Raw genomic sequence first — 24210 nt, 5'->3', positions numbered from 1 at the left:
TACATCATACATCTGTACTATATACATTTCCTCTACACGATGCATATGCATGCACTTATCAGACCATCACCGCGCCTCTTCGCAGCTGTGTCGCATACGAGTTATATTGCGTCGTCGTCAGCATCATCGTCCTCTTCATCCTCATCATCCACATCATCCTCGTCATCTTCCTCAGATTCATCATCATCAGATTCACCGTCATCATCGACATCGACATCAAAGTCCAAGCTAAAAAAGCCCGTTTTGACTCTTGATCGGGTATGTATACCTACATGGATACAATCCACGGAGCACCTTCCCTTCCCTTCTATATCTACACTGTACGGTATTCCAAACATAAACTAACTAACTAACTAACTACTTTCATTCCAGTTCATCCAACGCCAACGCGTCCTCAGCTTATGGCGGGATATTATCCGTACCGTGAACAGTGCGTATAAACCCCTCATTTACCCTGATTTCTCTTTTTGCAATGTCTTTGATTACTGATTGTGTGTGTGTAGAGATCCCACCGTCCTCCACGCGCGACGAACTCCGGGCTTATGCGCGGCAGGAGTTTGAGCGGAATCGGCATGTTGAGGATATTGTGAGTTTGCATCATCATCATCATATTCTGTGGAATCTATAGATTGTTATCTGGATGAGTTGAAGCTGACGATGATTATTATAATATTTGCTTGCTTGCTAGATGCATATCCGGTATTTAATCTCCGTAAGTAGTCACACAAGCCATGTCCAGTCTACAATCTCGGTTTCTCTGACTTTTTTTTCGTTGGTTTTGTTTTCTGCTAATTACTTACTTATTTTCTGCCTTCTACCAGTCCGGCAAGTCCGAGTTTGATACGATGAAGAGGTATATCGATGAGCAGGTTGTTAGTCGGTGAAACTGAAGATGTGCATATAACTGCATGTGTCAGCAAGTTTGATGAATTGAGTTGTTGATGCGAAAGACAGCTAGCTGTTTGATTCACTTTTGTACAGTACTGTATTTTATTGGCCTGTCTTATTTTTATTTTCATTTTTTATTTATTGGTTTCCGTGGATATGGATATGCATGTTGATGGTGTTATCTCTCTCTCTCTTTTTTTTAACCATGTGTTATTCATAGATAGACCTTGAAAGTGGAATTTCTCTGATTCTGTCCGCCTACCCCGTCATACAAATAAAAAGAAAACGAAGAAAATATATACAGTACAAGGTGCAATAAAAGCACTAGCTGATAATACACACTTGCGCGTGTATATATCTGCCAACAATCGACACAACACAATACTTATTCCTCGCAGCTACCGCTGCTGCTGCCTACTTCCTCCCAACCAGCGCCTTCACAGCATCGAGAATCCCCCCTCCTCTCTTCTCCTCCGCCGGTTCCGTCGCAGGTTGGTTCTGATTCTCGTCCGCGGACGTAGACTGTTCTTGTTGCTGCTGCGCCTGCGCCTGCGACTGACGCAGTCCAACACCCTTGGCACTACTAGCAGCCTTTTCAGCCGCCTCTCTGGCCGCCTGCTCAATGGCAGCATGTCTCTCGCGCCACCCTTTATCCTCTTTATCCCGAATCTCCAGCTCCCGCAGCCAGGCTTCGCGCTTCTCCTGGTTCTTGCGCTCCTCGAGCATCCGCTCAAACTCGCGCCGCTGCTGGCGCTCCGTCTTGTAGTACATGCCGCCGGCGACGACGGCGAGCAGCGTGAAGAATTGCGCGTATATGCGCGCGCGGAACATGCGGTTCATCTCGACCGAGTCCTTGGCTTTCATGGAGCGGTAGGCGCGGTACAACGCGTAGCAGGTGGCGGCGCATCCTGTGGCATGTACAGTTAGTCAGATGTCAGATGCCTTCTCTTGCTGGACAGAGGTAGGTGAGCAGGGTGATTTATGCCTACCCAGCGGAATCAGAGGCTCCTCCTTCAGCCGGCGCTTGAATTTCTGTAAGCTCGTCTCCTCGGTGAATTCCCTGCAGGAAGCAAAAGATCAGCACATTTCGCTATCAATCGCCTGCAGCCTGCAGCCTGGCAATTATCACATACATAGAATCCACCTCCAAGGAGGTGGGAAGTGGTTTGTCGGACATGGTTGCGCAGGAGCTCAGAATCAGAATATCGTCGAGTCGAACGAATTATGCGAAACGACCGCAGACAACAATCCACACTGCAGAAGCGTATGAGTCCAGTGTATCCGTCTCAATCCGAGCGAAGAAGGCAGGTATACCAGTCGGTTCGTTCGTTCGTTCGTTCGTTCGTACCTAGCTCTAGAGCCTCTCCGCTTTGCTGCTATGCTTGCTACTCGGACTCTCGGAGCTCCGCCGGAACGAACGGACAGGAAACGAATTCGAATTCCACCTTCCAGAGGAGGACGGACGGACGCCAACCGGTATAGTCTTTACTGGAGAGAAAGGGCGGTATGAAAAAGAAAAAATTATTAAGAAAGCTGAACTGGTTGTTGTTGTATTGCTGTATCGTTGGTATTGAGTGGGAGATTTAATTGCTTCGCACGCGGACTTGGCTGCGTCTGCCGCAACGCAAAACTGACGCGCGGGCAGGCGGTAAGGGCCGGCAGGATGGATGGCATGACGTCGGGAGTGGACTAGGAATGCAAAAATACCTAAGGAACTTATTTACTTTAATTAAATATTGACTCATTTATTTTATTGTGTATATATTCTGAGAAAAAAGAAAACAAAAAAATTATAGAAAAATGTCATTTACATAATTTTGAATTTACATTTTTTAAAAAATATTTTTTAAAAAAATTCCAGAAACCGAAAATATAACTTTATCCGTTAGCAAGTATTTAAGTTCTTATTCTTTTATCTTCATCAGAGAAGAAAGAAAATAATACCTGCTGCTGCAGAAGAAAGACAAATAATTGAAGAGCTGCTGCATCCAAGTAGAATCCATTATCCAAGACTGCGTATGCGTATGCGTATGTATCTACATACTTCATACTCCTCAATTGTTTCGCTCAGAGGTAGAAAAGAAAACAAGAAAATGAAAAGAAGATGAGAAGAAAATCAAAGAAGAGAAGAAAATGTTGCAGACTCGGTCAAAAGTGTGACAAAGGTACAACACTTTGATGGTCTGCAACATGGAAAAGAAAGAAGGCAAAAGAGAAGTGAAATGAAGTGAAATGAAATGAAATGAAAAAGGCAGCTGAAGAAAGGAAGAATTTCTGACCTGACCAGCAAGGCAGATGATATTAGTAGATAGCAAAAAAACAAATGCACCTTGTTGAATAGATTCCAGCCCGAAATGGGATACCCTTTCGAAGACACGACACGACACAAGACAAAATTCACTCAGACCCCGTAAAACCACTTTTGTTGTTTTGTGCGTATTCCCATCCATTTCTCTTTTTTACCACCCCAACTCCGTCATCAACATCGTCAAAATCTGCAGTCGATCCCGCGCGTCGCCCACCTCGTCCTCCCAGAACCGCAGCATACCCATCGCGCTGAGCACAGCGTCCTTCCACCCCTCCGGGATAAGGTCCTGCACCGTCTGGCTGTGACATGCCGCGAGGAGGATCAGCGCGCTGCGCGTGCAGGTGCGCAGCATCAGCCAGGCGCCGTGGTGCCGGTGCTGGAAGCCCGGCTTGTTCTTGCGGATGCGCTCGACGCACATCTGCAGGCCCTTCCGGCAGTACTCGTCGATCACGGCGCCCTGGCGGCCGTAGTTGATCGTCTCCGCCATGAAGGGGAAGTACATCCATTCGTAGCAGTCGAGGAGATGCCCGCGCAGGACGAATTTCAGCACGTCGTCCTCTTCCTCCGGCGTTTCGAGAGAGAACATGGGTGGAAGGGAGGCCATCCTGTAGTTCGTAAACTGTCAGAAACCCGTCAATGGAAGAAGATTAGTTGGCGACCTACCAATCAGCCGCCTGCGCTTCAAAGGCTGCCGTCGATTCCACCATGTCGCTGATCCGGGGAAATCGCCCCTTCTCCTGGTGCCGGAAGAGATGGTACAGGATCCGGTTGGCCAGGCGGCGTAGAGCAATCTCTGCGAGATAGTAATACCACGCCCGCGCCGAGTCTTGCTCCAGAGTATCGGAAGGAGGACTGGGGAAGGAGCTTGGGTAGGAGAGATCCTGCAGGCCGAAGCCTGGCAACGACAGTTCCATACGAACTTCGCTGCGTAGAGTCAGAAGAGATCTGTAGAAGAACGACAAACCTAAAGAAGGAAAAAGGTAGACTCACAGCTCCGACTTGAAGCACGTCCAATACATGCTCTCCTGAGACGCTCGTTCCCGTTTCGCTTCCGGGCTGGCCATGATTTCCGGACTCAACGGCTTCCTCGGAAAGTCGAATCCCTGCGAGATGGCCGCCGCCTGGACAAAATGTCGCCATGCATCCATCGGCTGCATGATCGTCATCAGGTAGACGCCCGAGTAGAAGAAACATTGCGCCTCAAGGACGCCGCCGCCACGCAGCAGCAGTCCAATGCGCTTCTGGGACGCCTCGAAGAATGCCCGTGCCAGCGCAAAGCTTGGGGAGCTCCGGGCGACGATGGACGTGGATTCATGCTTGTCGTGGAAGGCTTCAGCGATCGACCCTAATGCACATACGAGAAGCTAGTCGAAAGACACCATCAGCAGGCAATTCAGTCACTTCATGGGGGATGAGGCGTCAGACGCACCACCAAACACGACTGCGCATCCCACCCAATCCCATGCAGGCATGCATGATGCACATAGCTCCGAACGAGGGGAACGTCCAGGATCGGATTGGCAATGTGCACTCGCGTCAGGAAGCTGTCGAGCAGCCGGTTGCAGGACCCCAGTTCGAGACTGTTGATCAGCGGAATGGTCTCGCCGACGGGCGAGTGCAGCGGAGACATGGGCTCCTCCGTATCCTTCAGAAGCGCTTTCAAATCCAAGTGCGAGTCGAATCTCCCGCGGAACACATGCCACGAGAGCACCGTTTCGATGGTGACGGTGCTGAAATCGGGACCGAACTGCAGGTCTGGCGCCGGGGATCCGTATCCCAGCGTAAACTCCTCCTCCACGGGCGGCGGCGGCGGCGGCTGTGGCTGTGACCGACTCGATTCAATCGATTTCTCGCGGATCAGCTGCTCCAGCTGCTCCAGGCGCTCCAGAATGGCCAGACTGGCGGGATCGAACCTGTACGCGGATCAGCAGCGAGCCAGTCACAGGGTCTGTCTGGCAGGACGGACGTACGACGACAGATCGGTGGGCGTGGTGATGCACTTGGCACCGACTTTCTCACAGAACGAGCACGAGGGCTTCTTGTTGTCGCACTTGGTCCTGCGCGCACGACACACCTGGCAGGCCTTGTTGGCACGCTTGCGAGGATAGGCGGCGGTGCCCCGGGGCGCTGGACGCCTTCGCGAGGGCGGCGCATCCTGCTTGCTGGCACGACTCATCTCGCCGGTGCTGTCGGAGCCCGACACGGCGGCAGCAGCAGACAGCGCAGCCGCATCGTGCGGAGGGAATTCGGGCTCAGCATGCAGCAGGGACTCGTTCATGAGAACACGACGCAGAGGCAGCAGCGCGAGAACTTAAATAAAGGGCATCACCAGCACAGAGACGAGAACCGGCCGCGGAGTGTCGGTAGCATGACGGCTTGCTCTCCAGGATGGTTTGCTGTGGAGGAGAGAAAATCTGGGGAAGATCATCCAAGATAAAGCTGGCGGAGGTGCCTGTCTGGAGATGCCGATCAGACGAGCAGGATGGTGTCAGGGGTTCGGATGCTACGATGCCACACTAGACGATCCTGCGGTGTGCCATTTCAGCGTCGAGGCGCGGGGAATCCCCAGATCCCAGCAAATTCATCCGGGGGCGAAGGCGCAGTGAATGGCCCGGATGCTGCTGGCCTGCGGGGTGCAGCTGAATTGCCGAATGCCCCCTGTGCAGCGTGACAAATCTTCCATCCACACGCCGGGTGACCAGTATCCTGATCTGCAGGAGGCGAATGAAAAGTCTAGACCGGGTATTGCCTGCTTTTTCCACGGTCAAAAGGGACAATCATGCGCTGAGATTGCGGGGAAGACCGGGAAGATGGCCCCGTTGCACTCACTCAGGATCCTGGCCAGGTCAGGCATCGGCCAAAAGCCATCCCAGACAGCTTATTTTTCCAAAATACCCGGCGGATGTGGTCTTCCGTGACCGGTGTGATCGGGGTCTTAGTCACGTCGCATACGAGAAGCTTGTTCGGGCAGGAGTTCACGATTGATGATTTCGGAAAGCGCTGCCAGAGACGAGGCGGATTAAGGTTAACTAAAGCTAAAGCAAGGTACAAATTGTACAGACAGAGGAACTTTGATCCATGATTGATAACCTAATTTCTGCTGCATTGTGTTGTTGATCGGTCGGGGTATCTTAATTAACTGCTGCGGGGAGTTATGGAGTCGCGTGGGTAGCCTGTCAACTGTCAACAACGTGGCTGTAATGCAACCATGGGTCTCTTCGTATTCCTCGTACTGCAGTCTCACGAGGACGTGCTGTATCTGTATCTGTACCTGTACCTTTACTGCAGTCGAGACTTCAAGAATAATAAACGAATAGCGTAATGGCAAGTCAACCCCAGATATCAATATGATCCATCACATCACTGCGTGCCTGTCTGTATACAGTCTTCCTCGTGGGCGATGCGCCACGGGGAATATCCATCCTCCACACAACTCCGCCGTCTTTGAGTCAGTCACCCTGTCGTCGATCTCAACAACGAACAGCCTCGTCCAGTGAACAAGCAGCTTTACAGCATCAATTTTACGGGTTTAACAGCCTTCTGCTCGTTTTGCATTCGAGATAGAAGATTCACGTGAGCAATTGCAGACCACGGCTAGCGGTGTTCGAAAGAGGAAACTAGGGCTGGCGGCTAGGGTTGCTGACCTAACCATGTGTCCGTGACTCCCGCGCGAAGCCCGTACAGTCCGTAATTTTCTGCTGTTCGTCTCTGCCTCCGTCTGCTCGCCCCCAACCTCGCCATTCCCGGATTGAGATCGCTGAATTGGTCCGGGCCTGTGTTCTGCCGCCATGACTGAAGACCCGTCGAGCAATGGCGCCGTCACTCCTCCCCGCAAGCCCAACGAGAGCTCGCTGTCGCTGACCGAGTACGCTGCCAATCCCACCCCTCCCAACGAACCCGGAGAGCGCCCATTCCCCCCGACCTTTGACATTCCGGAGGACTTTATCCTGCCCAATGGCTATCCCGATGTGCGTTCCCCTCTTGCGACTGATCGTCGTGCTTCCTTCCGCAAATGATTGACTGGAGTGTAGTATCTTCGCCTCATTCTGACCTCCCGCGTCTACGACGTCGTGGAGGAGACGCCTCTCCAACATGCCGTCAACTTGAGCAATCGGCTAGAATGCAGAGTTCTGCTGAAACGGGAGGATTTGCAGCCCGTATTTAGCTTCAAACTGCGGGGCGCGTACAACAAGATGGCTCATCTGCCCCCTGAGCAGCGGTGGAAGGGTGTCATTGCATGCTCTGCTGGTGAGATTGGCGGTCCGAATTGCGATTTGGGTGAATGTCCTCACTCATGCACCTACAGGCAACCACGCGCAAGGCGTGGCATACTCCGCTCGGAAACTCAATATCCCCGCGACCATCGTCATGCCCGCGGGGACCCCGGCCATCAAGCACCTCAATGTGTCCCGACTAGGCGGGAACGTTGTGTTGCATGGCAATGACTTCGATGCTGCCAAGGAAGAAGCGCACCGGCTGGAGAAGCTGTACAACCTCACCAGCATTCCCCCGTTCGATGATCCCTACGTGATCGCGGGTCAAGGGACCATCGGGATGGAAATCCTGCGTCAGGCCAAGCTGCAGCACCTAGAGGCCGTCTTCTGCTGTGTCGGCGGTGGCGGGCTTATCGCCGGCGTGGGTGCCTACATCAAGCGCATCGCGCCTCATGTCAAGGTCATTGGTGTCGAGGCCTTCGATGCCAATGCCATGGCCCAGTCTCTGAAGGAGAACCGCAGGGTGACGCTGAAGGAAGTAGGCCTGTTCGCGGACGGGGCTGCCGTCAAGGCTGTCGGGGAGGAGACGTTCAGAATCTGCCGGGAGGTCGTCGACGACGTCATCCAGGTCACCACCGACGAGATCTGCGCCGCCATCAAGGACGCTTTCGAAGACACCAGGTCCGTCCTGGAACCGGCCGGCGCCCTGGCCCTTGCAGGTCTCAAGAAATATGTGGCAGACCATCCCAACCCGAATCCGAAGCGAGAGCTGGTGGCGGTGACCTCCGGGGCCAATATGGACTTTGACCGACTTCGATTCGTCGCCGAACGGGCGGCACTCGGTGAAAGGAAGGAGGCCTTGCTGAGTGTCGCGATCCCGGAACGGCAGGGTGCCTTTGCGGCCCTCATCGACGTTCTGCGGCCCTATCCCGTTACCTCCTTCCACTACCGCTACACGCGAGAAGACACGGCCCATATCCTGATGAGCATCTCCCTGTCCACGTCGACGGGTCGACAGGACCTCGCTGAGATCTTCGAGGAACTCGAGAAGAACGGGATGCGGGCATCCGATCTCAGCGACGACGAGTTCGCCAAGACGCATGCGCGGTACCTGGTGGGCGGGCCCAGCGGCGTCAAGGACGAGCGCATCTTCATGTTCCAGTTTCCGGAACGGCATGGCGCGCTGATAAAGTTCCTGACCAACCTACGCCCGAGTCACAACATCACTCTTTTCAACTACCGCAACTACGGCGGCGACGTCGGCCAGGTGTTGGCAGGCATCCAATGTCCTCCCGGGGAGGACAGCGAGCTCGACAGCTTCCTCAACGATCTCGGATATCCGTACACGGAATGCACCGATAACCCAGTGTACAAGATGTTTCTTCGAGACGATTAACCAGTCGACTCTCTCTTATTTTTCTTTGTCTATTCTTCATACTAATGATATCACCGTTACGAGAAGTATATTTACTGCTCAGGCGAAAGGAGAGCCTGTTGATACGGACGTGTTGATGTTGATGGGTTTTGCTGGCGTTCGGTTAGAATGCGCGAAGTCATACTTTATTACAAGCAGTAGGAAATCCTCTATACTGTAGATATTCTTAGAATAGTGAATTGAATACAATGCAATTGTGGGGTGAGCTGTCATCGATCTGTATTGTATACTCTCAGCCAATCACGTGCCTGATACCGGATGTCGGAAAACGGCGATACAGAATCCCCGACCACCAACCAACCCTCCACATACATCCAGAGTCAGTCAGAGATCGGAGATCTTTCGGCAGGCCTTCATCAGTCAGTCACTCGATAGATATTATTCCATTCCAGCACAGAAAACCCAACCAATCCTGAACTCCATCAGAAGCTGACTTTTTTTGTTAATCGGCTGAACTTCTCGAAGCTTTCCCTTTCAGGGGGAGCGATTGCAACATCACCACCATGCTACCCATCCGCTCTCTACTCACCTCCGGCTCAATAATCCGCCAATTCTTCTCACTCTCCTCTCCGTTCCGGCAGAATGCCGTCGTCACACGGTCCTTCTTGCGACTGAGCGGCACGATATCATCTGTCGGAAATGGGGCCAACAGCAGCAGCAGCAGTCTGTGGACCCGCTTGCGGAGTAACAACGGCGTGGCTGTTGCAGCGGCAGGGTCTTCTCAGCAGATCAGAGGGATGAAGACGCGGTCTTCTGTCAAGAGGCTTTGTGATGGGTGCAAGGTAAATTAAATCAACTCGTTCATTTGTCTCCGATTTCTACTGGACATAACTCCAGTTCTGTTCGGACAGTTTGACTAACTGACTTGTCTCGCGTCTCACAGCCCGTCCGACGGAAGAACAGGGTGTACATTATCTGGTGAGTGCTGCGGCGTGGATATCCAATCAGACGACTTACGATTGCGATTGCTGACATCAAACAGTTCCAAAAACCCGAAGCATAAGCAGCGACAAGGCAAATAAAGAAAGCGATTCGCTGGGAAATTTTTTCGATACTAAAGAAACCAAGAAAGGAATTGGCCAATATCAGTACTGTTTTTTTTTATGCGCTACGGGAGAGATCGCCGCATCGCATCGCATTGTCGATTCGATTCGATTCGATTCGCCAGTTGAAGGAGAGGAATATGATATGAACTATTTATTATATTACATCCTGCGAGATGGAAATTGGGCATTGATTGGCATTAGCATGGCGTGATCGACCTACCTTTCCTCCGCTTTTGAGGGTTTTCTCCTTGTGTTATTCTGTACTGTACTGTACATTACTATCTATCTAGCATAAAAGACCTACCTACCTTGCTATGTATGGAGTCTGATCCAGTCTGTCTGTATGCCGATGCTAGTTGTAGTAAAACCAGCATATTATTATTCCCACTGACTGCCTAATAATGTAGATATCCTCGCGGCCCGACCCGGCAATCGCAGACAGAACTCCGTTACTAAACACGCGATATCAGTGGCCGGTCCCTGTGCCTGCCCTGCAGATAACGCAATCACGTGAAGCGCGTCCGTCCCTATCCCCGAAACTTTTTTCCTGGCGTCTCCGACAAGAGGAACAGGAAAATAGGAACGCCTAGGAACCGCAGACCAGACAGGACAAGAAAAGACAAGAAAGGGAAGTTTACAGGGGTTAATACAGCTCGCTAGCTATGAGGCCTTATTCGCTCGCGCGTTCCCTTTCTTCTTCTTCTTCTCCCTCTGGTCTGACCAGATCTGCCGCGGCCGGTCGATTGCCGCGTATTGCTGTTGTTACCCAGAACCAGAATCTGTTGCGATGCGCCGCTGCGTCTCCGGCTGCTGCTGTTGCTGTTACTGGGCTCCGGCCGTTGTCGACTGGTGCGGCGTCGTGTCGCTATCGGTCGCCGCTGTTGTCTTTGAGTAGGCAATGGCAGCAACGGAGGAATTCCTCTGCTGCCGCTGCGGTGTAAGGATAATTTCTATTATTTTTGTTTTGCTTGGCTGTTGTAATTGTTGCTGATGGCCGTCAACAGCGCCGAACACGCTGCCGCAGATCCAGAGACGCTCTCTCAACAGGCTATCATCGACAACCTCGATCCCAAGGAGTGGGAACGACTCTCCCGGGTCAGGAACATTGGAATTGCTGTAAGCATTTGCACGTCCATAAGGGATATACAGCAGCTCTGACTCCTTCAGGCTCATATCGACAGCGGTAAAACTACCGCCACAGAGCGAGTCCTCTACTACACGGGTCGGATCAAGGCGATCCACGAAGTGCGCGGTCGCGACAATGTCGGCGCCAAGATGGACTCGATGGAGCTGGAGCGTGAAAAGGGTATCACCATCCAGTCTGCGGCCACCTTCTGTGACTGGGTCAAGAAGGAGAACGGCAAGGAGGAGAAATACCACTTCAACCTGATCGACACCCCCGGGCACATTGACTTTACCATCGAGGTCGAGAGAGCGCTGCGTGTGCTGGATGGCGCCGTCATGATCCTGTGCGCCGTGTCGGGCGTGCAGTCCCAGACCATCACCGTCGACCGCCAGATGAAGCGGTACAACGTGCCGCGCATCTCCTTCGTTAACAAGATGGACCGCATGGGCGCCAACCCGTTCAAGGCAATCGAGCAGATCAACAACAAGCTCAAGATCCCTGCTGCCGCTGTCCAGGTGCCCATTGGCGCAGAGGACGAGTTCGAGGGAGTGGTGGATCTGATCAGGATGAAGGCCATCTACAACGAAGGCGCTAGGGGAGAGAAGGTTGTTGAGAAGGACGAGATTCCGGAAAAAGTCAGGCCGATTGCGGAGGAGAGGAGGAAGATGCTTATTGAGATGCTCGCCGACGTCGACGACGAGATCGCGGAGCTCTTCCTGGAAGAGAAGGAGCCGACGGTGGAGCAGATCAAGGCCGCCATCCGCCGGGCGACCATCTCTCTGAAGTTCACTCCCGTCTTCATGGGGTCGGCTTTGGCGAACAAGTCTATCCAGCCCTTGCTGGATGGTGTCTGCGACTACCTGCCCAACCCGTCCGAAGTGACCAACACGGCCCTGGACCAGAAGCGTAAAGAGGCTTCGGTGAAGCTCGTTCCTTACAACAGCCTGCCCTTCGTCGGTCTGGCCTTCAAGCTGGAAGAAAGCAACTTTGGCCAGCTCACCTACATCCGTGTCTACCAGGGAACGCTGCGCAAGGGCGCCTACGTCTTCAACGCGCGGTCCAACAAGAAGGTCAAGGTTCCGCGGATTGTCCGGATGCATGCGGACGAGATGGAGGAAGTGCAGGAAATCGGCGCGGGTGAAATCTGCGCCGTGTTCGGTGTCGACTGCGCCTCGGGTGACACGTTCACTGACGGACAGCTCGCATACACCATGTCGTCGATGTTCGTGCCCGAGCCCGTCATCTCGCTCTCGATCAAGCCCAAGAACACCAAGGATTCGGGCAACTTCTCCAAGGCCATTGCCCGGTTCCAGCGGGAGGACCCTACGTTCCGGGTCTCTTACGACCCCGAAAGCGAGCAGACCATCATTTCGGGTATGGGAGAACTGCACCTCGACATCTACGTGGAACGGATGCGCCGTGAGTACCGCGTGGACTGCGAGACCGGACAGCCCCAGGTGGCCTACCGCGAGACGATCGGCAACCGAGTCGAGTTCGACCACCTGCTGAAGAAGCAGACCGGAGGTCCCGGAGACTACGCGCGTGTGGCCGGGTGGATGGAGCCTACTGGCAGCCTGGACGAGAACAAGTTCGAGGAGCAGATCGTCGGCGGCGCTATTTCGGAGAAGTTCCTGTTTGCCTGTGAGAAGGGCTTCCACCTGGCGTGCGAGAAGGGACCGTTGATCGGGCACCGGGTGCTGGGCACGAAGATGGTGATCAACGACGGCGCGACGCACGTCACCGACTCGTCGGAAATGGCGTTCAAGAACGCGACGCAGCAGGCGTTCCGCAAGGCGTTCATGGAGAGCAACCCAGTGGTGCTGGAGCCGCTGATGAAGACGGTGGTGACGGCCCCGATCGAGTTCCAGGGTGACGTGATCGCGCTGCTGAACAAGCGCAACGCGACTATCAACGACACCGAGACGGGCGTCGACGAGTTCACTGTCCACGCCGACTGCAGTCTGAACAACATGTTCGGCTTCAGCAGCCACCTGCGCGCAGCGACCCAGGGCAAGGGCGAGTACACGATGGAATTCAGCCACTACGAGAAGGCGCCCATGCAGTTGCAGAAGGAGCTCATCGCCAAGTACCAGAAGGCGCAGGCCGAGCGACACAAGAAATGATGACACTACACTAACACTCGGAGGGACTCTAGCGAGAGAAGAATCAATCAGCAAGACTGATCGATGCGCTCGCTAGGTAGATATGCGCCCCTTCATCCGATTACATTAATGACCTTCTCCCGCCATCCTCCCATCATCCTCATCCTCCCCATCCTCCTACCTATCTACCTACCTACTTCATATTCATATCACTTACTAACTTACTTACTTCCCTTCACCAACCTGTCTTACTTATATCGGGACTGTTATCGTCATCTTGGTTATGTTATGCTAGGTTAGGTTAGGTTAGGTTAGGTTTATGTTGTGTATTTTTATTTTTTATTGTCTTCTGAACCCCTGTACAGAATATATCTGAGGAAGATGGTTCTTTTGTTTGTGTGTTGGATCATCTCATCTCATCTCTCCTCACCTCATCGAGCAAAACAGCAGAAATTCGACATTGATCATGAACATGGGCATGGAATTGAAAATGGAAATGGGCGTCGCCACATCATCGGGGTTATGATGCGGATAGCGAATGCAGATGGAGACGCAGATGCAGATGCCTATTTCCAAGTAAATAAATAAATAGAAATAGAACCTTTTTTCATCTCGAATCTTATAATAAACCAGCAAAGAAAGAGAAAGAGAAAGAGAAAAGGGGACGAAACGGACAAAGAAAAGGGATATATCATAATAAATAGCACTTGAAACACCATGGCAAGGAAGAAACATATAACTATGTACTGTATAGTATTTACTACTACTATATAGTTCTAGTTGTTCTAGTTATTACTATTACTCATATTAGTCTTAAAATCTGATCTGATGGGATGTAGCTCATTTATCATGTGAGACTAAAGTTAAACTATACTATACTATACTGTAGTATATAGCCAGTGTCCATTTCTTTTCTTTTCTTTTCTTTTTTCTATCTATCTTCTTTCTCTGTGTACTGTATGTACATACAGTACATACTTTGTTCGTTCGATAGTTGTATGTATGTATGTATGTATTTATTTACATTCTATCATCAGAAGATAATAAATAATGTTAATAAATAGTAACCGCCGAGTGAGGTTGAGTGTTACTCCTCGAATGCCCTCAGCACGGCAAGCGCGGCGACGGAATATGCCCCGACGTGGTTGTGTCCTGGTCTCGTTAGCATTTCTTTCGACTTCAAGGATCAGAAGAATGGAATGTATGTTTGTATGTACTGTACCTCCATATCCAACCTTCTCCCATCTCACTTTCTTCACTGCCCTCGCACCCTTCTCGGGTTGGACTTCCTTCTCCCAGACGCGGATCTCTGTCAGGCCGTTCTCTGCGATACGCTCGTAGACGAATTTCCCTTCTGACGGTTCGCCCTTCTCTGTCTCTCCGATCGCTGCTTTCCAGACTCGCGCACCCTCCCACCATGGGATCTCGACGTCGTCGCGGGCATGCACGATCGTCAGATCCAGTGCTTTGTTGGCGTAGACGGCATCGGACTCGTCCTTCGCTGTTGGTCCTACGCCTGTCAGCCGCGCAACGCGCGCCGCAGTGTCCCACCGGTCGTAGATCCGGTCGAGGAAGTATTTCTGCGCGCGAGGGTAGCCGATCAGCGGAGAGAGCATGGGCGGAGTGAGGCCTTTCAAGCTGTATGATTCGATGAGGTTCGGGATATTGCTGAAAGATGCAAGCAGGATGATCCCCGCGAAGGGCTCCGGATCTTTAATCGCCGGTTGGATGATCGCCGACTCGGGCGCGCCAAATGCGAATCGCTCTGCCGCCGCTGATGTCACCGCCGTTCCCAGGCTCAGTCCCACGATGGCAATGCGAGACGGAGGAACGTTCAGAGGCGAAGAGGTCAGGAAGTTGAGCAGCGTGAGCCCGTCCGTGATGACTCCTTCTTCGGTGGGAGACCCCGTCGACAGTCCGAAACCTCGATAGTCGATGGCAAAGATGTGGACCGGGTTGGACGGCGTCGAAATGCCGAGGTACATGCGGTACATCTCTGGCCGCAACGCAGAGCCAAGATGAGCGGCATTACCGTGGACTGACAAGTCTGTTAGATCTGGCTGCTTGGGGTGGCTGCTTGATGGAGGCCGGCACTTACAATTCACGACCACTCGGGCATTGGGATCCTCCGCTAGAAGCTTGTAGGCGACCGTCTTGGTATAATCTTCTGCTGGCCCATAAGACATATGCTCGTTGAGCAATTCCTCGTGCTCTCTGCACAAGTGAAGTGGAAGGATATGCCAGCCATAGAGCGTCTCATTATCTGGAGTCACCAGGTGGAATGGCTGCACTTGTGTTCCTGCATATCTATCATCAGCTAGATCCACGAAGAAAAGATCAAAAACTCGCATACTCAGAAAGCCAAAGTTCTCGACATCATTCAGGTCCTGCCAGAGAGTCGGATTGATCTTGTGCGCGTACAGAGCGCTGCCATGCTTAGCCCCAGCTCATTTGACAAGAGAATGCGGGTTCCGTACACACGCTGGGGACCAGGAAAGGTCATCGAAAATAGCCATATCACGTATATAAGGCCTCCAGCGGCCAGAGACCAGTAGGTCTTTTTGAAGATCGGCAAGAGCTCGACCATGGCCACGTCAAGCGCTATTGTATAGTACGGTAGACTACTATATTGTCAGTTGAAATTATGGCTAGTGTTCCGTCTAAAGAAATGAATTAACAGAAATAACAAATGTTAGGTAGAATTCCTGGGAAAAAAATCAAAGAACGACCATGGGAATATTCACTACGGGATGTTTATGGGGGATGTTTATGGTATGACGGCATCGCTCTCCGTCAGGTCCAGGATTGCCAGGTCGGATGCATGAGAGCAAAAGACAAATAAAAAGAGTGGCGAAGCTATCCTTACCAGTTATTTAAATTTTAATTTTTGATTGTCGACCTGCGATAACAGAAACAAGCATGGAGCGTGGAGGAGTGCAGGACAGCAGCGAGTGAAGTCAGCAACAGCCGATCACATGTTGCCGCTCTCTTCCGCCTTTCCTTCCGCTGCCTAAAGATTTCCGCCATCGCGACTCGCGCGCTACCTCTCCACCACGCCGCTGCCCAGGACGCCCTGCTCCTCAGTCCTGGCATGATATTCCATCAGTCCCCTTCGAGTTCTTCTTGAGATCCGCTATCTTACACCGCCGCGATGGCGGAGAAACGCAAGCTCCCCGCGCGTGAGCGTCGCGAACCCGCGGCAAAGAGAAGGGCCTCCGAAGCCACTCCGCAACCCCAGTCTTCCAAGAAGAAGGCCTCAACGCCTGTGGTCGTCCCATCGCCTGCGCCTGAGCCTGAACCAGTCCAGGAACCTGAGGAGCCCCTTCCGACAAAAGTCAAGGATGGCGAAGCTCTTCCAACGCTGTCCAAGCCGCAGCCCTCGAACCTCTCGGACAAGGACTACCAGTCTATTGCGGAAAGGTGTGTCACCCCATAGCTCTCTCGTTTTAAAACATGTCGCGCAATTATTCTCATGCTGACTTCTTCTCAAGCGCTGTTCTATTAGTATCCCTGGAACGTTCCAAGAAGAAATGGCTCAGCGATGGCATCTTCGAGAAATACTGGACGAAGCCCAAGAAGACCAAAAGAGAGCAGATCGAAGGCAAGAACCCTCCCAAGGAGTCCATGAGCAAGGTCGGGCCTTGCAAGATCATCATCGAACCTCACCACTTTGACGGGATGTTGTATGTTGTCAAGGACCCCAATGCAAAACCGCCCGTCCAGATGGCGCCTGCGCAACGCCAGATGGTCCACTACGGCCCTCCCAACGCCTTCCATCAGTATCAGGCATATCCTCCTCCGAATCAGATGCGCCAGCCTCCTCCATACAATTATCATCCGCCTCCGCAGCCGGGTATGGACCAGCGTGGTCCGCCACCTGCTCATCCACCTCCACCCCAGCCTCATCCTCAGCAGAGGACACCGCAGCCTCCTCCTGCGAGAAGGCCTGAGCCTGCGCAAGCTCCCCCACAACAGCCGCCGAAACCGAGTCCAGATCCTGTGATCCAGATGCTTGCTACCCGGGCTGCGCAGGACCCTGAGTTAAAGGCGTTGATGCGGGTGGTTGCGTCGAGCAAGGCGTCTCAAGAACAGCTGCGAACTTTCCAGGCGCATATCGATGAGCTCAACGCCATTATCAGAAGCAGAGAGCAACAGCAACAGCGACAGCAGCAACAGCAGCAGCAACAACAGCAACAGTACCAGCAGTCGCAGTATCCGCAACAACCGCAACCGCAGCACCCTCAGCAACCGCCACCACAGCCACAGCAGCAGCAGCAGCAGCAGCAGCAGCAACCACGAGATCCGGAACCACCTCAGTCGGCTCCCGCGGCTCCCTCAGCCCCGGAACAGGCGCAGGCGCAAAACAATGTCCCTCAGGCCCAGCCCCCTCCAACTCCCAGTCAAGCCCCGACGCCTACTCCCCAAACCCCGGCTCCAAATAACTCTCCGCAAGTCAAGACGGAATCTGGTACACCGGCTTCTACACCTGCCCCGGCGCCTGCACCACCACAGCAACCTCCTCGGACGGCAGAGCCTGCACCTGCTTCTGCACCCGGTCCATCTCCAACTCCAGTGCCGACGCCTTCACCAGCTCCAAGCTCAAACGCCCCACCAACCACTTCCACGCCACGCCCTCTACCTCCTCCAAATCAATCACCACAGCCAGGCTCACCATACCCTGGTCCGCTCCATTATCCGCCTTACCCACAGTCTCCGTATCAAGCCACTCCACCGCCGATCAAGGCCCGCAATAACTCGCAGTATGGGCCTCCAGGTGCTTACTACCATCAAACCGGGCCTCCTCCGCCTCCTCCGAAGCCACCGATCAAAGCGGTGGTATTTGAGTTTACGTCGCCTCTTACTCCATATGGTAGCAGCACGTCAGGACATGCCGGATCGGGAGACCGTTATCTTTTCCCAGAATACTCGATCCTCGAGTTCTTGCCAGGAGGAAACACCGTTATAGCGTCGTTCCTCATTGTCCGGAAGGTTGATCCGAACGCCAAATTTCCCATTGAAAATGCATCAGATGCCGCACCGAAGACGAAAGGGAAATCAAGGTCTAAAAAGGCCGACAAAGACAAGGGCAAATCCGGTGCACTGTCTACTCCTGCTGAGAAGGAAGGGGATAATGACAAGGTTAAAGATAAGGCCACAGAAAAAGAGCCAGATAATAAAGAGTCGTCAAAAGATGAGAACAAAGACTCGACAGGCGAGCAAGCCGCGAATGGAGAGAAGAAGGAAACCGAAGAGAAAGCCAAGGAGGCGTCCAATCTCAAAGAGTACTACCAACCCGTTACCATCCGTATTTACAGCAGCAAGCCGGGCGTCCTCGAGCCCCTCAGCCGGGTCGTGAAGCCCCAGGCAGAAGTCCGCAAATACATGGAAGAAGTGATGGATCGAGCGGAGCGCGCCCCGGAGGGATTCCTTGCCTTCCGTCTGCCGAGAGAATCCGACGGCGAAGGCAATGCGAATGAACCGGAAGACAATAACAATAAACCTGCTGCTGCTGCTGCTACTACTACTACTGCTTCTACACGGGGAACCGCGGGAGCAACCCGAGGAGGCAAGGGCAGAAACGCCGAGACCGTCGAACCCCACGTCAGCGGAGCTGACCAGGAGGAGGAGGAAGAAGAGGAAGAGTTGAAGGATTTCTACGAGCCTCCTAGCGGGCTTGTCCCGTTGCGTGTGTAGGTCAGTGACTTCAACTGACTCATTTATTTACCTATGGCGTTAGAATAGAATTACTGGAAACGGGTGATTTTTCTTAGAAATAGATAGAGAGATAGATAGATAGGTCTGTATAATTAAAGTGATTACTATGTCCATGTCCATGCCCATGTTTCCCATCGTTGATAGATATCATAAGTACATATAGACATATGTACTGTACATACATACATACCCTGTTTCAGAAGTGTTGAGCTTAGCTCTGCTAAGTGAATCTTAATCATAATCATGAATCCGTGCGTGCGTGCATGCATGCATGCATTTCCATACTTAGTCACAAACAAACAAAAAAAAGCATTGCATGCATATCATATCGTTGGAAATCATAAGAAAAAAAATAAATCTTAAAAGGAAAGCAATTTAAATGCTTCCATCAAACACTCCCACCACTCTTCCCACTATCGCTTATAATACCCGCCATTTCCAGCAGGGCTCTCGCGCTCTGTACATCAGAGGAAGAAGAGTCGGACCCGCCAACTTTGAGGTTGATTGTTCTTCGTCGTTCTGCTTCGCGGGCGTCGAAGGCCCATTGGGCGCGCTGGAGGGCGATGGCGTCTCGCGAGGAGTTGGGGTTAGGGTCTGATGATGATATGGGATCCTCGACTAGGCCCCAGATCTCGAGGTTGTAGATGTCGATTTGGGTGGTGGTTACGGGCATGTTGGACGGTACTGGGGGAAGGAATACTCCCCCCGCGCCGCTGGTGTAGGATACGTGCAGCTCCGCTGTCTCGAGTCCCTCGTCGATTAGCAGGCTGCCTGCGCCGATGGGGATGGGGGCTTGTTGTTGTTGCCGTTTACTGTGAGACGAACGAACGGGCACGCCTGGCCCAAAGCTGTTGCGCGATGGAGGTGCGACTTCGCAGCCGATTGCGATGCCTGTGCTCGTGGAGAAGAACACGGCTGGGGTTGTCGGTTTGTGACGCGGACTGGGGACGGGTTGCCTTGGAAGAGGGCATGATATGGGTGCAGTTGGAACAGGCAAGGAAGTTTGGAACGGTCATTGACATTGACGGAAGAGTGGGCTGACGATGTCGGCTTCCAAGGCTGAGGGAGATAAGCACCCAGGGTGATTAACTTTTCCTCGGCTCCTGACCTGTCCCGTTGAGTGCCTTGGATGAGAAGAAGTGTCGGAGCTTGCCAGGTGAGGACGTTATGTGAGAATGAAGTCAAGGACTCGCCATGTGCCGTTGTCGAAAACACCGGGTGCAGGCGTGTACCGCTCCGGAACAAATTCACATCCGGAGATGCGGGAAGGAAAAAGGACAGGTGGGATATGATGCTGGGATTTAAGATGGCAGATTCAAAGCTACCAGGCAGGATGACAGGAGCTTCAGGTGGCGAATTGGAGTCGTTCTGACCCTCATCTTCTGCATGAGACGGTTCTGCTCCGGTGCGTTTCCGAGATAGATCCAAGTTTTTACTGAAGAGGAGATGTTCAAACAGCGGCGTCAAAGGATCGAAAAGATGAGGCAAAGAAACGGAGACGGTTCTCGCAAAAGATCTGTACCGGATGCCGCCAGCAATTTCTTCCGGACTGAATGCCGCGATAATGCTATCAGCTTCACGCCGAACAGCGGCAAGTTGATCCGGGCTTAGGTTGGACGTGTACTTGGACACGGACTCAAGGGGTTTCAAGGGAGCGATGACAAGGAGCAACATCAGCAGACGTCGAAATGTGTCGACTGAGATCCGGGCTTCGTAGACAGCGCGATCGATTCGCTGATCGTGTTTGAAAACCTCAATGGCATCGAGTGATTCTAAAGCAGCGAGGGCGAGATCGTCATCATCCTCCTCCTCATCGTCATCGTTTGCCGGCTCGTCAATTGCAAATCCCGGTGGATGAGAGGTGTGCTTGTCGACAGCTGCCTCTGAAGAAGATGAAGGGGCTGGTTCACCAGGTGCGCTCTCGACTTTCTTTTCTTCGATGTCTCTTCGCGCGACATCTGCCAGACTGCCAAAGAGCAGCTTGATCCTATCCTTGCGCCCCCTCTTGAGCACCTTGCCGTACCGTTCCGTCAGAAGAACGACAACCTTGACCATTGCCTCAAAGGTCAGGACGCTAGGCGCCAGGGTCGTCTGGAAGGGGAACGCGCCCAAATACGACACCATCCGGAATATGACCGGGCCTGCATCCAGAGAAGCAGCATCACGACCAGCGCCCTTCTCATCGGTGTTCACCCCATCAGGTATGCCCAGAAAATCGGAAAGGATCTTCTCATTCCAGTATCGAAGCCCGCCCTGGTCCAGCGCACGGGAAAAGAAGTTGTCTTTGAAATGGGTCAGCTCGAGAGGCGTGAAGCATTTCGTCGCAAAGCGCTCTGCCAGCAGATGGCTCAGCTCCTCTGTACCATGATCGCATCAATTAGCTATCATCCACAAGCTTCACCGGTTTAATTGCTGTGTAACCAGGAAAGAGTCCCATCCAATCAATTGTACAGTAATAGAAGTCGCGGTTGCTTATACTAACCTGGCGACGCATTTCCGGCGCCCTCGGTAGACTGCGCAGCGCCCATATTTGGTGGAAGTGCAGCCCCAGATAGAATACGTGCAACAATGGCTCAACGGACTTTCCTAGCTTGAATGACAGGCAAAATATGGAGAGATTCGAACGCAGCACGAAAGTGCAGAAGATGACTTCGTCAGCTGCTATGCTGCTCCGAAAATGCCAAGCGATACGTATCCCCGTTTCATTGCCTGGGTTGGATGGATCACTTTGGAAGAGCGTCAACTTGACATTGTCATCATTCTCTGAAGATAAAGAAGTCAATCAAAGGCATCGCCGTCGTCAAATGGATGCAATAATATGGTAACGTAGTTAGACAGAGGGCAATGGGAGAGATGAAGTAATGTACTCCGTACAGTACATGCCATGCCGTCCTCTGCCCCACAATCCGATCGATAATCGATAGGAACTCGAATAATCTCCGATGCAGCTAGCAGGTAGTCTAGTCCCAGGCAGTACGTCAAGCAAGATATAAAAATAAAAAATAAACAAGAATAAAGCAACAAAATCACACGTAAAAGATAACGAACATCTGATAGAAGAATTAAAATAAACAGTCCTTGCCCTTTTGTGACTCCGTGAAAGAGCGCAAGGAGAACCTCCCGACGACGTCACGTAAATTACTCCGTACATGTAGCTGAAGGCTAGCTAAGTGGGTCAACATCGTGTTAGTTGCACATGCACATGGCAGAAGTATCTTGGAGATCTAGTCTGTATGGAGTAGTCTAAGGAATGACTCCATCGGCTCAACGTTTGTGATCATTGGTCGCAGATCTCCTGTCTGGGTACGTTGGCATTGGGTATACGCCCCACCAAAGGAGCTCCTTACAAGTACACAAATCCAGGAGAAAGGTTTGAGACGGCTTCTGGTCATATCATATCAGATCGTACCCTTTCTTTCAGGGCGTCGATATGTTTTGACTAGATTTTCTAACTATTTTTGCGCCCGCTACTACATATGCAGCAGGCAGGAATAGCCACGGTCCCTTGGATGACCATGCCAGTTCAAATCATCATGGACGTGAAGTACTTTACAGGAGAACCACACCCATGCCTCCTCTCTTCCTCTCGTCCGGGAGGTTCTTCTCATTGACTCCACCAGGAACAGGAGCAGTACGGTAGTTGAACAGGTAGTAATGCAGTTGGCCGTCACCAGCACCGAACTTGAGCTGTTCCAGGAACAGCGGGTTATCGTGGAGAGTGAGGGCGTTGAAGACGTCAAAATGGGCCTGTTGGCATGCGTTAGTTGGGCCGGCTACAATCCATGATGAAGGGAGGCTTACCTTCTTGGCCAAAATAAGGGCATCGTTGATCAACATCAGTAGCCGCTCCTTAAGGCCTTTCTCCTTCTCTGAAAACGCAGTCTCCGACGCATAGTAGTACAGATATGCAGCACGAACCTCCTTGTGCTTCGGGTTTTGAATAACAGAGGATTCCAGAGAATAGAAGGAAACAAAGTCAGTGATCTTCTGCGTCTGTTGATCCTCCACGACATATGACCAGACCACTTGTTCCCCGTTACTCTCCTTAGGGAGTAGCCAATGGTCAATCTCCTCCCTCGTGAACGCCGGGTTAATGTCAAAGCGTCTTAGATACCGCTCAAGCAGATCATAGACCGCGTCAATATCCTTCTCTTGCATTGGCCGAAGGCCAGGCGTCGCCGTATTGCTGGGCAGGTGGTTCTTGGTGATTTGACGCGCCTTGGTCGAGCCCGCGGGGAGAGGAGAAAAGCCGACTTCATACAGCTTCAGCCAATCCAGGGGACGGTGGTAGTATCGGCATGAAGTAACAGGCGTTGGCAACACCACACCCACGGTGTAGATGGCCTGGTAGATACCCTTCAGGTAGCATCGTCGGGTGATCTCCTTGATCAACACCGGTGCAAGACGCTTAGAGCGCAATTTCTTGTGGACACAGAGGAAGTTGATTTCCGTGACTTTCATCCGCTGACCGCGGACACGGATCTCCGAAGGCACACCGCAGATGGATGCGACGAGCTTCCGGGACTTCGACGCGCGAACTCCGACGTGCCATTCCTTCTGCCAGCCCGGCGACGTTAAAGCCCTTGTCACAACCGTAAATGTCAGTTCCAGTTCATACATAACGAGCAGTGGTTAAAAGGGAGAGAAACGTACCACTTCAGGAACGACCGCGAGTAGTTGAAGCGAAACATGGCGTTGTCATCCTCGACATAGTGGTTCGATAGGAGATCATACAACTCTGAGAGCTCTTTCTCATCCGTCAAGTCCAGCGTTACCCACTCGAACCCGTCCAGCAGAGGGTAAGGCTCCTTCTGCACCTCATCGGGGTTGATGATCTTGATCGGCCCTTCTTGGAGATCGGGCTTGTCGTCGAAACGCGGCACCGGCTGGGTCTGCCAGAATTTGTAGGACGCCATATCTTTCTGATTCTTCTTCCCGATCGACAGGCCAGTAAGGAGATCGGCGATGTTCATCTTGGCAAGCGTTTCGGCGGCCTTGTCCTTCTCCATGCCCGCCAACTCGCCGGCCAAAGCGGGGTTCAACCGCAACAGCGAGTCGATCATATTCGGAGTCAGCTTTCTGTCTGACTTGCCCTCCGATGAACCCTGTTCTGCTCCATCCTTGGACTTCTTGCCAGCCTGTTTTTCCTTCTCGCTGTCTGCCGAGGCCGAAGGCTCTGTTGTGGGTTGCGTGGCGCTGGTCGCATCGTTCTCCGCATTCGCAGCGGCGGTCTTGACCGTCTCGACGGCCTCAACGTTCCCAGTCTCGTTGGCGTCGCCGGAAGCCTTGCCGTTGATTTCCTTTGATTCTGACATGGCTGCAGAAAGTGAAGGCAGTATGGAGATTTTGTGGCGAGAGAGAACCTGGTCGGTCCGG

At 52.5% G+C, this 24210-nt stretch overlaps 9 protein-coding genes across 9 annotated transcripts; 4 read left to right on the top strand and 5 right to left on the bottom strand.

Moving 5' to 3' along the window:
* Window positions 1-39: 39 nt before the first annotated feature.
* On the top strand, window positions 40-884 carry T310_3355 (uncharacterized protein; the record flags this gene model as incomplete). Its single annotated transcript, XM_013473776.1, has 5 exons — window positions 40-258; window positions 373-430; window positions 504-586; window positions 689-712; window positions 822-884. 5 exons carry the CDS (start codon window positions 40-42, stop codon window positions 882-884), a joined length of 447 nt encoding a protein of 148 aa, XP_013329230.1.
* A 418-nt stretch (window positions 885-1302) lies between these two features.
* On the bottom strand, window positions 1303-2065 carry T310_3354 (Altered inheritance of mitochondria protein 31, mitochondrial; the record flags this gene model as incomplete). The annotated part of the gene is made up of 3 exons (XM_013473775.1): window positions 1303-1796; window positions 1878-1948; window positions 2022-2065. 3 exons carry the CDS (start codon window positions 2063-2065, stop codon window positions 1303-1305), a joined length of 609 nt encoding a protein of 202 aa, XP_013329229.1.
* Window positions 2066-3347: 1282 nt separating this feature from the next.
* T310_3353 (clr-1) lies at window positions 3348-5474 on the bottom strand (the record flags this gene model as incomplete). The annotated part of the gene is made up of 5 exons (XM_013473774.1): window positions 3348-3801; window positions 3860-4120; window positions 4187-4560; window positions 4626-5109; window positions 5167-5474. The coding sequence occupies 5 exons, from the start codon at window positions 5472-5474 to the stop codon at window positions 3348-3350; spliced, it is 1881 nt and encodes a 626-aa protein (XP_013329228.1).
* Window positions 5475-6984: 1510 nt separating this feature from the next.
* T310_3352 (Threonine ammonia-lyase) lies at window positions 6985-8806 on the top strand (the record flags this gene model as incomplete). Its single annotated transcript, XM_013473773.1, has 3 exons — window positions 6985-7164; window positions 7228-7444; window positions 7503-8806. 3 exons carry the CDS (start codon window positions 6985-6987, stop codon window positions 8804-8806), a joined length of 1701 nt encoding a protein of 566 aa, XP_013329227.1.
* A 1747-nt stretch (window positions 8807-10553) lies between these two features.
* T310_3351 (Elongation factor G, mitochondrial Precursor) lies at window positions 10554-13140 on the top strand (the record flags this gene model as incomplete). The annotated part of the gene is made up of 3 exons (XM_013473772.1): window positions 10554-10828; window positions 10896-11007; window positions 11059-13140. The coding sequence occupies 3 exons, from the start codon at window positions 10554-10556 to the stop codon at window positions 13138-13140; spliced, it is 2469 nt and encodes an 822-aa protein (XP_013329226.1).
* A 1066-nt stretch (window positions 13141-14206) lies between these two features.
* Window positions 14207-15635, bottom strand: T310_3350 (uncharacterized protein; the record flags this gene model as incomplete). The annotated part of the gene is made up of 3 exons (XM_013473771.1): window positions 14207-14271; window positions 14342-15546; window positions 15601-15635. The coding sequence occupies 3 exons, from the start codon at window positions 15633-15635 to the stop codon at window positions 14207-14209; spliced, it is 1305 nt and encodes a 434-aa protein (XP_013329225.1).
* A 635-nt stretch (window positions 15636-16270) lies between these two features.
* Window positions 16271-18813, top strand: T310_3349 (uncharacterized protein; the record flags this gene model as incomplete). The annotated part of the gene is made up of 2 exons (XM_013473770.1): window positions 16271-16539; window positions 16611-18813. The coding sequence occupies 2 exons, from the start codon at window positions 16271-16273 to the stop codon at window positions 18811-18813; spliced, it is 2472 nt and encodes an 823-aa protein (XP_013329224.1).
* Window positions 18814-19222: 409 nt separating this feature from the next.
* On the bottom strand, window positions 19223-21362 carry T310_3348 (Restriction of telomere capping protein 5; the record flags this gene model as incomplete). Its single annotated transcript, XM_013473769.1, has 3 exons — window positions 19223-19775; window positions 19877-21191; window positions 21317-21362. 3 exons carry the CDS (start codon window positions 21360-21362, stop codon window positions 19223-19225), a joined length of 1914 nt encoding a protein of 637 aa, XP_013329223.1.
* Window positions 21363-22383: 1021 nt separating this feature from the next.
* Window positions 22384-24149, bottom strand: T310_3347 (Glycylpeptide N-tetradecanoyltransferase; the record flags this gene model as incomplete). The annotated part of the gene is made up of 3 exons (XM_013473768.1): window positions 22384-22581; window positions 22636-23416; window positions 23488-24149. The coding sequence occupies 3 exons, from the start codon at window positions 24147-24149 to the stop codon at window positions 22384-22386; spliced, it is 1641 nt and encodes a 546-aa protein (XP_013329222.1).
* Between the last annotated feature and the right edge of the window lie 61 nt (window positions 24150-24210).

The sequence above is a fragment of the Rasamsonia emersonii genome, assembly GCF_000968595.1.
Source record: "Rasamsonia emersonii CBS 393.64 chromosome Unknown ctg1118621760064, whole genome shotgun sequence".
NCBI classification, from domain to species: Eukaryota; Fungi; Ascomycota; class Eurotiomycetes; order Eurotiales; family Trichocomaceae; genus Rasamsonia; species Rasamsonia emersonii.
The sequence above is the reverse complement of the archived record's forward strand: the minus strand, read 5'-3'. Positions and strand labels throughout refer to the sequence as shown.